Source organism: Heteronotia binoei, chromosome 1 (assembly GCF_032191835.1).
Source record: "Heteronotia binoei isolate CCM8104 ecotype False Entrance Well chromosome 1, APGP_CSIRO_Hbin_v1, whole genome shotgun sequence".
NCBI classification, from domain to species: domain Eukaryota; kingdom Metazoa; phylum Chordata; class Lepidosauria; order Squamata; family Gekkonidae; genus Heteronotia; species Heteronotia binoei.
The window spans coordinates 264038646-264052695 of NC_083223.1; the positions used below are offsets into that span (position 1 = coordinate 264038646).

Below are 14050 nucleotides of genomic sequence, written 5' to 3' on the forward strand. Positions count from 1 at the left end.
TTTTTTTTAGAAACTGGGTTGAGTCTGATGGGTCTTTTGCAAGCAAGACTTCCGATGGGCCACTGGTGGTATGATTGACTATGCAGATGTTTTAAAATGTTGCTTGGGCAGCAGCCAGTACTACAAGACACATATTTTTACTGTGTGACTGAAGGTAAGCTGCGGCAGCCATTTTGCAGCTGCGCCCCCCACACTGTGTCAGGATTCCAAAGGTGCCTGCAGGCTTGAAATGTTTGGAGACTGCTGGCCTGGTCCAACAGGTCTTGGAAACAATACGAAATCCCTGCTCCTGAGATAGGGTTGCCAAGTCCGACTCAAGAAATATCTGGGGACTTTGAGGGTGGAGCCAGGAGACTTTGGGGTGGAGCCAGGAATAGGGGTGTGGCAAGCACAATTGAACTCCAAAGGGAGTTCTGGCCATCACATTTAAAGGGATCACACTCCTTTTAAATGCCTTCCCTCCATTTGGAATAATGAAGGATAGGGGCACCTTCTTTGGAGGCTCATAGAATTGGACCTCTCCAGTCTTTTTGAAACTTGGGGGTTATGTTGAGGAGAGTCTCCAGATGCTATGCTGCAAGTTTGGTGCCTCTTAAAAAACAACTCCCCTAGAGCCCCTAGTACCCATGGATCAATTCTCCATTATACCCTATGGGAATTGTTCTCCATAGGGAATAACTGGGTGCCCAGCAGACATTTCCTCCCCCCTCCCCTGCTTTCTGATGACCCTGAAGTTGGGGGGAGGGCCTCCAAACCAGGGGATCTCCTGCCCCCACCTGGGGATTACAAAAATACAAAAATACAAAATATTGTGCACAAACACTCTAAACTGGTGTATATAAAGTTCTATTATAATGAAATGAACAGCCTACAACAGTGGGCATACATTCATACAGTATAAATAGAAATAGAAAACAACAGTCTCAAAACAATATTCCAAGGAGGACCCCACACAGTCACAGAGTTTTCAAAATGAGTACAATGACTCAAAAATAAAGTTCCACAGGAGTCCCTCCGTTGTTTGTTGACTTCTGAAGGACAAATTCTAGCCTTCACGCAAACCCCGGATTTGATTGCGTTCCGCTGCTCCTGCAGCTTCCTCGTAAGTCAACTGTAAACAACAAAAGTGACCGATAAAAACCACCCTAAACCAAAGTGATTTTAACAAAAACATACAGATACAGTAGGTCAAACAACCTGAAAAATCCAGCCAAGTTCTTTCTCAAACGCCCATTTTGATATCTTAATTTGCAGCTTGGGCTGCCAGAGCCCACGGCTTTTTTTAAAGGGACGGACACAGCTGTTGTTACTTAAACATTTAAAAGAGACCACACCACACTCTCCAACATACCCAAGAAACACCAAACATTATATATAACAAGAGAAATCATTGTGTTGGTTAAGGCCAGAGGGTTCAATGGTGTTTAAACGATGTATCCACCGTGCCTCTTTTTGTAACATGGTCCTTTGTAAATCACCACCTCTACTATCACCAATTTTCTGAATCACAAAGAATTTTAAGGCTTCTAAGTTATGATCAGTCTCAGTAAAATGTTGAAGGAGAGGAACACCAGGAACTTGATGGCGAACCCTTGAGATGTGTTCCAAAACACGTGTCTTAATAGCCCTACGGGAACATCCTATGTACATTTTAGAGCAATCTCCACAGACCAGGGCACAGATGACCCCTTTAGAGTCACAATTAGTGAAACCTGTCAATTTAATGGTTGTTTGGTATCTAGGATCCACATACTCTTTTATTTGTAGAGAGTACTTGCACGCTTTGCAACCCTTGCAACGGAAATGACCAGGGGGCAATCGAGAAGACGTCTGTGCAGTATTCAAATCCGTATGCACCAAATAGTCCCTTAGATTCCTAGATCTACGGAAACCAATTATAGGTGGGGAGGCACATCCTGCAATGCTGGAAACAATACCCCAATGGCGCAAAATGATGTTTTTAATCGCTAATGCCTTCGGAGTATATTGTAATGAACAAAATAATCTTTGATTTTCCCTAGCCTCTCCATTCTGTTTGATCGTACGCTGAAGCATAAGGGAACGTCCTTGTTTGGCAGCCCTCGTCTCCGCCCCTTTGATGACTGTTACTGGATAACCCCGTTCCTTAAACTGCACTGTCAGTTGATTACACGATTTTTTATACTCAGTGACTGAGGTGCTGTTTCGTTTCATGCGTAAGAATTGCCCATAGGGTATATTATTCCGCAAAACGGGAGGATGGAAAGAGTCATAATGTAGATACCCATTCTTAGCCACTGCCTTTCTATGGTTCTTAATAGCTAGAGTACTATTGGCAGTGCGATACACCACTGTGTCCAAAAATACAATGGTGTCAGGATCTCTATTAAACGAAAACTTAATGCTAGGGTGACAAGAGTCCATCCATTCAACTAAACTCTCCAATCTTTCTGCATGTTTCATAATCAAAAAGATGTCGTCCACAAACCTAACAAAAAACAATATGTCTTCAAAGAAAGGGTTAACGTCACTGTTACAATAAAAATCATTTTCCAGCACAGCCATAAACAAACAGGCAATAGATGGCCCCACCTGGGGATTGGCAGCCCTATGGAGCCAGGAGACTTTGGAGTTGGAGCCAGGAGCAAGGGTGTGACAAATGAACTCCAAGGGAGTTCTGGCCATCACATTTAAAGGGACCGCACACCTTTTAAAATGCCTATCTTCCATAGGAAATAATGGATAGGGGCACCTTCTTTTGGGGCTCATAGAATTGGACCCCCCTGGTCCAATCTTTTTGAAACTTGGGGGGTATTTTGGGGAGAGGCACTGGGGCTTGGCAACCCTATTCTGAGATCAAAAGTGGGAACAGCATAGTAGCACTGAATGTCTACTCAGATATTGGATCCATGGACACGGGATGCAGGCATAGGGTTGCCAGATACAACAGCATATTAAAAAAACTGTATAAAACTGACACTAGGAATTGATAAAATAACGAGTAATAAATTAATACTAATACCACTTGCAATATACAAAAGAAATATTAATACTAATACCGCTTGCAATATACAAAAGTAAAAAACTTAGAATTTGACCACTAGTTAGGGTAGGGTTGCCAATCCCCAGGTGGGGGCAGGGGATTCCCCGGATTGGAGGCCCTCCCTCCGCTTCAGGGTAATCAAAAAGCGGGGGGAGGGGAAGGAAATGTCTGCTGGGAACTCTATTATTCCCTATGGAGACTGATTCCCATAGGAAATAATGGAGAATTGATTTGTGTGTATCTGGGGCCCTGTGGGGGCTGTTTTTTGAGGTAGAGGCACCAGATTTTCAGTATAGCATTCAGTGCCTCTCCCCCAAATATCCCCCAAGTTTCAAAAAGTTTGGAACAGGGGGTCCAATTCTATGAGCCCCAAAAGAAGGTGCCCCTATCTTTCATTATTTCCTATAGAAGGCATTTAAAAGGTGTGCAGTCCCTTTAATATGTGATGGCCAGAATTCCCTTTGGAGTTCAGTTATGCTTGTCACAACCTTGCTCCTGGCTCCACCCCCAAAGTCCCCAGATATTTATTGAATTTGACTTGGCAACCCAGGGGAGAGGCCCATCTCTGGCCCACATAGCATCATTCTCATCCTGACCAATGTTCCCTCTAAGCTGAAGAGTCTTGTGAGCAAAAATTCTACTTTGTGAGCCACAGGTATTAAAGTTGTGAGCTACTGGCATTCAAGTTGTGAGCTACTGCATACATTATTGTGCTCTGGGGTCAATTTTCCTGAGTTAAGACAAAAATGTGTGAGCCGGGAGTTAAAAATCTGTGAGCTAGCTCACACTAATTCAGCTTAGAGGGAACACTGATCCTGACCCATAGAACAATTAAAAAAAAAAGTTATCCTTATGTGGTTTTGCACTCTTAAGCTACCCACGTAAAACATAAAGAAACTTGCTTCCTATAGAGCTTGCGAGATCCTAGACAGGCCGCCATCCACAACTTCCGGAGCTTAGTGGAAGTACAACCGGGATGTGTTTCCCTACCCCACCCTCAACTTTGAGCTTTGGCTATCATTTCCCCCTCAGCCGTCGGGAAACGGAAAAAGGCGTCCTCAGGCCGGAAGTTACGACACTGCCTCCCGACCGACACCGGAAGTCTCCGAACTCGCTTCCGCTTCTTGCCTGTGGACGGGTCGCTTCCCCTCCCCCAACCCCGCTCTGTTACTGTCGCTACGGCAACGAGCGGAAGTGGCGTCGCCTGTAGTCCGGAAGTGACGAGGCGGGCAGGAAAGGGGGGGAGAGTAGGTGCTTCTCCAGCGGAGCGGAGGTGGCCTGAGCGGAGTCGTCCGAGCCATGTCAGCGGGGAGCGCGGGGCAGCGCGAGACGGGGGCTTCGGGAGGGTGAGGAGGCCGGGCTGGGAACTTGGGGGGCGGGGGAGGCCGCTGGGCAGGCCCGGGGTGGCGGGTGGGACGCTGGGAAGGGCGCGCCGTGAGGGGGCCTATTGGGAAGCGAGGGAGCGGGCGGTGCTCAGGAGACAAAAACGGTCGGGGTCTCAATAGGGTTGCCAAGTCCAATTCAAGAAATAGCTGGGGATTTGGGGGGTGGAGCCGGGAGACTTTGGGGGTGGAGCCAGGAGATATTAGGGGTGGAGCCAAGATCAAGGCTGTGACAAGCATAATTGAACTCCAAAGGGAGTTCTAGCCATCACATTGAAAGGGATCGGAAACCTTTCGAATGCCTTCCCTCCATTGTAAATAATGGAGCATTGGGGCACTTTCTTTGGGGGCTCATAGAATTGGACCCGCTGGCCCAATCCTTTTGAAACTTGGAGGGTGTTTTGAGGAGGGGCATTGGATGCTATGCTGCACATCTGGTGCCTCTACCTCAAAAAACAGCCCTCCAAAGCCCCAGATACCTGGGGATCAATTCTCCATTATTCCCTATGGGAATCGATCGCCATAGGGAACAATGGAGTGCCCAGTGGACATCCCCCCCCCCCCCCCCAGCTTTCTGATTACCCTGAAGCGATGGGAGGGCCTCCAAACCAGGAGATACCCTGCAATGTTCCCTCTAAGCTGCAGAGATGTGAGCAAAAATTCTACTTTGTGAGCTACTGGTGTTAAAGTTGTGAGCTACTGACATTAAAGTGGTGAGCTACTGCAAAAACTACTGTGCCCCGGGGCCATTTTTCCTGAGCTAAGACAAAAATGTGTGAGTTGGAGTCTAAAAAACTGTGAGCTAGCTCATGCTAACTCAGCTTAGAGGGAACACTGATCCCCTGCCCCCACCCTGGGATTGGCAGCCCTAGGTCTCAAAGACTTACGGGCCTGGTCCTTTTAGTTTCCCAGAAGCTGCTGGGAAGGCACTGCACTTGCTCAGAGGGCGCTCTCCCATCCCATCTCCTACTTTGAAAGCGTAGAGGCCAAGACTGCTGCAGTCCTCATGGTCAGGACCTTGGCGTAGGGAAGGTCCCAGGTTTAAAAGCCAACATCTCATCTGGCAGGAGGGGGTATGGAAGAGAGCCACTGCCGGTAGAGTAGACAATACAGCCGTTGATAGGGTGCTGGTCTGACTCCATTGAAAGGATCGTCATATGTATTTTGTTTAAAAAAAAATCCTGCCTTTTCTCAAACATTATGTGATATTTTAATAGTCCCCCCCCCCCTCCGTTTCTGTTCTTAGTTGGTCGAGGGCATTTCTTTTTGTTTGCTTTGTACATGGCTGTTCTGTTCTGTGTGGAAAGAGGATGCCTCTCTGCTCACACATTTGGATGTCTTTGTGGATTACCATTATTATTATTATTATTATTATTGTTAAAAATTTAAGCTTGGGATGATACTTCTTTCCATTTGTTTTCACTCTCACATAAGCTTGGCATGATGTCTTCTTTCCATATGTTTTGACTCTCACATCAGGCCTGTGAGGAAGGTTAGGCTTCGAGGGAGTGACTGTTCCTCTCAGAAAAGGAACACGGCCCTGTAGAGATGTAAAGCTGTTCTTGGTTGAGATACTGCGCTATACCTGTGATATTACACTGACTCCAGTCCTGTGTGTGTGTGTTTTGCCTGGAAATGAGCACTGCTGAATTGGAAAAAAATTTGCAGTCTTCTTCAACAAAAGTTGCAGCGTATATGTGTTCCAAGAGTCGAAGCTCTCTACTTTGATGAAGAGAGTGTTGACTCTCAAAAGCTTATACCCTGAAACTATTATGGAGCCTAATGGACTGACGGGTTTGTTGTGGCAGAAACTGTCATTGAATAGAGGCCAGATTAAAAAAAATGCACATATGGACATTAGGTGAGTCAGGAAACACCTGCTTTGGATATTGCGTTACAATTTAAAAAAGGATTTAAAAAATATAACAACCGGCAGTAACTCCTGAGTCTTTTGAAAATGTGTAAATGTTTGCAGGACCAGAAATCCATGAGAATATTAAAGGCATTGATTTTGCCTAAACATTAGGAAGAACTTCCTGACAGAGCGGTTCCTCAGTGGAACTGGCTTCTTTAGGAGGTGGTGGTATTTCCTTTGCAGGTTTTTAAGCAGAGGCTAGAGGGCTGTCTGACAGCAATGTTGATTCTGTGAATTTAGGTAGATAATGAGAAGGAGGGCAGGAAGGGTTGCATCAGTTCTTAGTTCTCATGGCCCGTTCTTACATGTCCAGGATAACCCTGTTTGCCACTTTGGGTTAAGGCAGCAATTTTTTCTTCAGGCCAGTTTGACCAGGGGTCTTGGAGGTTTTCTGCCATCTTTTAATGTCTAACCAAAGGCATTTTTACATCTGACAGCGGCGCTTAGTACCCATCATCCCACAGCAAAAACTTTTCTTTCGAATCAGACAGAAAAATAAAGCGCTTAAAACATCAAAGCATTTTAACGACTAGCGCTATTAACACCATCTTGGAACCACAAATCATATTTTAATTTATTTTGTCATATTTTAATAATGCCTTACCGTAATAATTTTATTGTAATAATTTAACATTGTTGTTTTACTGTTTTACTTGTTGTTAGCCACCCTGAGTTCAACTGGAGAGGGTGGGGTATAAATGCAAAAGATTAATTAATGATAATAATAAACAACTACTGGGCATGGAGCGGGGGTCACTGTGTGTGTGTGTGGGGGGGGTAGGTATTTGTGAATTTCCTGCATTATGCAGGGGGTTGGGCTTGATGACCCTGGAGGTCCATTCCAGCTCTATGATTCTATGATGCAGGTGCAATGAGTACTTGAAGTCTGGTAGTTTTGGAGTGTTGTATATACACTTTCATTGTAAAACCTATATTTCCAGCTATGCATGGCATCTGTATGACATCTGTAACATTCTTGTAGATTTGTGGTTCTTAATGCATAATAATAATAATAATAATACTTTTTATTTATATCCCGCCCTCCCCACCGAAGCAGGCTCAGGGCGGCTCACAACATATTAGTTCAATACAATACAATAAAATCACATAATTCAATAAATACTACATAATAAAACCATCGTTTAAATCAACATTCCAATTAAAACTAGCATTTATGGTGCTAAATTTCAGGTTTTTAATAAATTGATGGCGGAATACAACAGCAACGAGTCTATCATTAACTCAGCATTCCGCGAAGGCCATCTTAAAAAGAGTACTCTTGCGCTTTTCACATGCTCAAAATTTACTTTCTTTTATTATTATTTTTAAATTCATATTTCATACTCTTTTAGATCCCCCTGAACAAATGTAGGCAAAACATGTAGGGGGGCAATATATCTGAACAGAACAACCCTTTTCTTCTCACTTAACTATTTTTGTTGTTCACTTACTCCCTTTTTGATGCTGCCCTGTTCTCCTGTATGTTGAATCTTGCCTTGGCCATGAGCTCAGCCATTTTTAGGCAAGCCAGTCTCTCATCCTCACCTTTCTGTAAGCATTATGCAGATAATCTACAGGATGTTTGTGAGCACTGCTGCAGGAAAATGCAAATGAATCTCTTGTCACACCATAAAGTTCCATAATAATGCCTAACAAGAAGAAGAGGTGGTTTATATACCCCACTTTCCTCTAATTTAAGGAGTCTCAAAACAATTTACAATCACATTCCCTTCCCCTCCCCATAACAGGCACCTGGTAAGGTAGGTGGGGCTGAGAGAATTCTGAGAGAACTGAGACTGGTCAGCAGACTTTTTGTGGAGGAGGAGTGGGAAAACTAACCTGTTTCTCCAGATTAGAATCTGTAGCTCTTAACCACTATCCTATGCTGGCTCCCAAGAAGGCTTGTTGAAGTTCCTACCATGTTGCCTCAGAGAGGCAGGCCAGTGTTACCTTAGGCCCCACCTTCAGCATGTCAGTGGCAATTACTCAGTGGGTACCTGCCTCCTACTGTAGCTTCCTTGAATGCCAAGCCTGAGTGTCTTGGAACAATTATAAGACCTGGTCAGTTTAGACTACCTTTTGCGGTTCCAGGTTAAGCTAGGAAAGGGGTGGAGAAACATAACTGAATTAGGTGGAACTTTGTGGTCTGTTGGTAAATTAGATGCCAACGGATGTTGGCCTCAGCTCTGGCTGATTATGGACATACAAAGCTGCTTTATTCACAGCCTGAGCCATTTGTCCATCTAGCTCAGTATAGTCTACAGTGATTGGTAGCTTCAGGCAAAACCAGAATTCTTCCTGTTACCTAAGGTCCCTAAGTTGAAGACGGCAGAGATTGAACCTGACATGTTTTGCACACAAAGCAAGGGCTTGGCCACTGAATCACAGCTGAAGTGTGCTGTATGCATGTTGTGTATTGGGATTGCTGGACGAGAAGAAACAAGGAAGGGTTGCAGAGAGAATCTGAATATTTCTGGGGTTTTTTTCCCCCAGGCGTCGCAGCAAATGGGATCAACCTGGGCCATCTCCGGCACTCTTCCTTCTTCCTGCTACGACCCCGGTGGCCAGCCGCCCCATCCAAGGCAGCGGAGATGGAGTGTCTGGGATGTCGGGGTCTGAGGGCTCTGCAGCCCCCTTGGGAGCCCTGGATGCAGCCGCCGCGGTGGCAGCGAAGATCAATGCCATGTTAATGGCCAAAGGGAAGCTGAAACCGTCAACCAATTCGACGGACAAGGTCAGTGATGAATGGGATGGAGGTGCGGGCTAGAAATAAGTCATTGAATAACAGGAAAGAAAGGGATCTTCCTAATCTGTGCAAAGTGTGGGACTGAGGATTTAGATTCATCCACACAAAACTTATTGGGTGATGACTCTCATCTGGATGCCCTATATGCCCTTTATACCCCTATATGGCCGAGGACCTGCCTACCTTAGGGACTGTCTCTCCCCACATGTTCCCCAAAGGGTACTTAGATTTGGAATGCAAAACCTATTGATCCCCAGGCTGAGGGAGGCAAGATTGAAGACAACTAGGGAAAGAGCCTTCTCAGTTGCTGCCCCCCCATTGGTGGAACCAACTGCTGGAGGAGGTCAGAGCCTTGCGGGACCTTGCCCAGTTCTGCAAGGCCTGCAAGACAACATTATTTCAGTTAGCCTTTAACTGAAACTGCCGACATATTAGCTTTATAGGATGCCTAAGAATACTGGCCGCCATCTGTAAGAAAGTGATGATTAGCACCGAATTGTTTTTAAATGGTTTCATTGTTTTAACTGTTTAACTGATGTTCAATTTAATTGCTTGTTGTGATTTTATTGCATATCATAAGAACATAAGAGAAGCCATGTTGGATCAGGCCAACGGCCCATCAAGCCCAAACCTCTGTGTCACACAGTGGCAAAAAATGTTATATACACACATACACTGTGGCTAATAGCCACTGATGGACCTGTGCTCCATATTTTTATCTAAACCCCTCTTGAAGGTGGCTATACTTGTGGCCGCCACCACCTCCTGTGGCAGTGAATTCCACATGTTAATCACCCTTTGGGTGAAGAAGTACTTCCTTTTATCCGTTTTAACCTGGCTGCTCAGCAATTTCATCGAATGCCCACGAGTTCTTGTATTGTGAGAAAGGGAGAAAAGTACTTCTTTCTCTACTTTCTCCATCCCATGCATTATCTTGTAAACCTCTATCATGTCACCCATATCGTGAGCCGTCCTGAGCCTGCTTCTGCGGGGAGGGCGGGATACAAATAGAAATAGATACATAAATAAATAAACGTCTTAATTGAAAAGTTAATACATCTGAGCTGTCTCTGGATGGGGATAAAAGTAAATCCCTCATATGCAGAGCAGTGAGGGTGACTCCAAAGCCTCATTCTCCTTGTGTGCTATTTTTGTTGATTCCCCCCCCCCCAGTGCAGACTAACACGTGTCTTATATTGAAGTTGTGTCTTATATTGAAGTTGAATCCAGCGAAGACAGAGGTCTTTTGCCTGAGTCGTGGCCGTCTGGGTAGGGAAATCCACCTACCAGCCTTTGACGGTGCGCCACTGACAATGGTGCACGAGGTCAAGAGCTTGGGGGTGCTGCTGGAGCCTGCCCTGACAATGGAGGCCCAGATAGCAGCCACTGCCAAATCCGCTTTTTTCCATCTTAGGCGGGTGAGGCAGTTCAGTTGGTCCCCTTCCTGGAGTGTGATGACCTGACAAAAGTGATCCATTTAACAGTCACCTCGAGGTTGGACTACTGTAATGCCCTCTACTTGGGGCTGCCCCTGTTCTGAACCCGGAAACTACAGCTAGTGCAGAATGCGCCGGCCAAGCTGCTATTGGGGCTTCCCAGGTGGGAGCGCATGCAGCTGGGGCTACGGGAACTTCACTGGCTGCCAATAATATACCAGATTTGTTACAAGGTGCTGGTTATTACCTTTAAAGCCCTATATGGCCTAGGACCTGCCTACCTTAGGGACCATCTCTCCCCACACGTTCCCCAGAGGGTACTTCGATTGGGATCTCGACATTTATTGGTAATCCTCGGGCCGAAGGAGGCCAAACTAAAGACCACCAGAGAGAGGGCCTTTTCGATAGCAGCCCCCTACTGGTGGAACCAACTGCCAGAGGAAGTGAAGACCTTGCGGAACCTTGTTCAGTTCTGCAAGGCCTGCAAGACCGCTCTCTTCCAATTGACTTTTAATTGACGCGGAGCCTACATCGTAGGAAACTGGAGAAATGCCGTTGCCACTGAAAATATACAACATCTAATGAGATTAGTACCAAACAATTTTTTTGATTGTTTAAATTGTAGAGTCTGTAATTTTATAATATGTATTGTTTTTATTGTTGCTGTGATTTTATTCTGTGAGCCGCCCTGAGTTTGCTTCGGCGGGGAGGGTGGGATATAAATCAAATAGATAAATAGATATATTTCCTAGAAATAATGGCCCACTCCCCCTCTCAGGACTGCATTTGAGCAGTGTTCAGCTCATGATATAGAGTAGGGGTCCTGTTAGGGAATTTTAGGAGTCCAGGACCCTTTACTTATGACTCCCATTCCCCCCAGGTTCAGAAAAGGGAGGGGGATGTCTGGCAAGGACCCCGGGGTTTCAGAAAGAGAGAGAGAAAGCTGTTTCAAAGTTAAAAACCACTTATAAAAATGAAAACCATAGTGCAGAAACGTTCAATCATATAACATTCTGGTATGCAGTGTACAGGATTAATAACATTAATGAAATATTCAATTAAAGTATACTGTAACTCTGTAGAGGATGCCTCCTGGTCGCTCTGTCAAGGCCCAAAAGGTTATTCGACCAGAACAACAAGGAACAAGAATAAACCCAGGCATTAAATACCTTTCCCCCCATCCATAGGAGCTAATGTAGCTGTCAGTCAGGTCTGTGATGAAAAACTCAATACCTTTCATGCAGTAAGTCATGAACCGTGCCTGTAGTTCAAACAGTTTCTGTGAGGGCAAAAAGCCCTGACTATCCTAGCGCCTCTTCAAATAACAGTCCGGAATATTATCATTGGTACTCTGGGTAACCTCTCAGTGTCAAGGGGGAATCATGGAGATGCAGAGATATTATGACTTCAAGGCTGAAACTAAAAAATGTAAACAACCCCACTAGAGCAGAGTGTACTGACAGACCAGGCTTGAGAGAGGCGTGCAAAGCCTTATGGGGAAAAGAAGCAAACAGAAATGGCTACCAGGCAGGAAGTGCCTCAGTCTCACTTGGAATTCTGCCACAGGTTCCCAGCATGGTGCTTTTGTTTTTAAAATGTGGGTGGAACCAGGTGGTCTTTTGCCCAGTAAGGCTTCTGATTGGAGATTTGATTGTCTGTGCAATTTTCTTTCCTTCCTTTGAAAAAAAAAATGCTTTGGCAGCCACTCCCACCGCAACACAAGGATCTTCACTGTGTGACTGAAAGTAAGCTGCAACGGCCATTTTGTGCCTGGCTCCACCTCCTCTGGCAGTCATTTTGTGGCAGCCGTTTTTTGCTGGGCCCACCGCATTGTCTCAGAATTCCAGCTGTGTCCGCAGGCTCAAAAAGGCTGGGGACCCGATTTAGAGCTTTGACCCCATTACTGCTAGTTGGTAGACGCTGAACCTGCATGCTCAGAACAGCACAGACTTAGAAAGCCACTCTACTTTCCAGTCCCCAAAGCAGGCTCATCTTCCCTGCATCCCAAAACAAACAAACAAACAAAATCCACTTTTTTCTTGTTAGCAGTGATCCTTTGAAGTTTGGATTGGTAGCCAAAACTCTATATTGTCCGACTATGTCACCAAGGAGACAGAACCACATTCCTCTTCTTCTCTTTGGACGCTGGAGAGTCTGAATGTAGGTTATCTGAAGATGTGAGCAGTGACTCACAAAAGCCCCTCCCCTACCACCAGTTTTCTTAGTCATTAAGGGGCTCTTACTATTTTCTATTGCTAAAGAGATAAAGGTAGTTCCCTGTGCAAGCACCAGTCGTTTCCAACTCTGGGGTGATGTTACTTTCACAACATTTTCACGACAGACCTTTTTAACAGGGTGGTTTGCCGTTGCCTTCCCCAGTCAGCTACACTTTCCCCCCAGCAAGCTGGGTTCTCATTTGACTGCCCTCGGAAGGATGGAAGGCTGAGTCAACCTCGAGCCAGCTACCTGAACTCAGGTAGATCAGACTCAGGTTGTGAGCAGAGCTTAGGACTGCAGTACTGCAGCTTTACCACTCTGCGCCACGGGGCTCTTTATTTCTGCTGCTACAGACAGACTAACATGGCCACTAATCTTGAGGTTACATCAGTTAGCCCATGTTTGAGAGCATAATTGTATCTCTAGTTCCACCCACATTTTAAAAAGAGTAAGGGGGTTGAAGCGGATGGTGAGGCAGGAACTCAAGCTGCAGACTGAGAATCTTGATGGGAGGGGGGAGACTGTCCGGGATTAGTAAAACCATACCAGGCATAGGTGTGGATGCTTGGTCAGGGGATTCCAGTGCTCCTGGGGAGGAGAAGGTATGACGGTGGGAATAGCCAGAGGTGTAATGGAAGGAGGCGGAGACAAAACAGTGCTCGGCCCCCTTCCAGTCTACTTCCCGTCCCAATGGTGACAGGTAGTGGGGCCAAGAGGAAGTGCCCGTCTCCGTCATTGGTGTTATGCAACGCCAGGTCCGTGAATAATAAGACCTCAACCCTTAGGGAGTTCCTGCTTCGGCAGGACGAGGACCTGGCTTGCGTGACTGAGACCTGGGTGCGAGATGGGGAGACGGTGGCTCTTTCCCAGATGACCCCCCCGGGCTACTCGGTCTTTCATCAATCACGGACGAGCGGGCGGGAAGGAGGGGTGGCGTTATTCATACGGGAGGGTTACTCTTTCTGGGCTCTCCCGGCCCCAACGATCGAGGGTATTGAATGTGCTGGTCTAGCGTGGGATGTCGGAGAGGGGTTGGCGATCTGGCTGGTGTACCGTCCGCCTAACGCACCAGCCAGCGCCTTACCATCCCTGATGGAGGCGGTGGCAGGCTGGGCGTTGGAGTACCCAGGGCTTATGGTCCTGGGTGATTTCAACGTCTACGCTGATGACACGGCCTCCAATCAGGCGATGGATCTGGTGTCGTCCATGGTGACTCTGGGACTCTCTCAATTTGTCATGACACCCACGCATCAGGCTGGACACACGTTAGACATGATCTTTGCATCTGGGATTTTGGTGAACGATATCGCGGTAGAAGCGGTACCATGGTCA

General features: G+C 46.1%; 1 protein-coding gene across 4 annotated transcripts in view; it reads left to right on the top strand.

The window, feature by feature from the left end:
- Positions 1–4244: 4244 nt before the first annotated feature.
- Positions 4245–14050, top strand: part of KHDC4 (KH domain containing 4, pre-mRNA splicing factor) — a 45584-nt gene continuing 35778 nt past the window's right edge. For all 4 annotated transcript variants that reach the window (XR_009556214.1, XM_060255119.1, XM_060255113.1 and 1 more), the window contains exons 1-2: positions 4245–4368; positions 8813–9053. Coding sequence is in view for 3 of the 4 variants with exons in the window: in XM_060255119.1 (XP_060111102.1) it covers positions 4322–4368; positions 8813–9053 (288 nt within the window). In the remaining variant the exon portion in view is untranslated. The remainder of the gene's footprint in view (positions 4369–8812; positions 9054–14050) is intronic.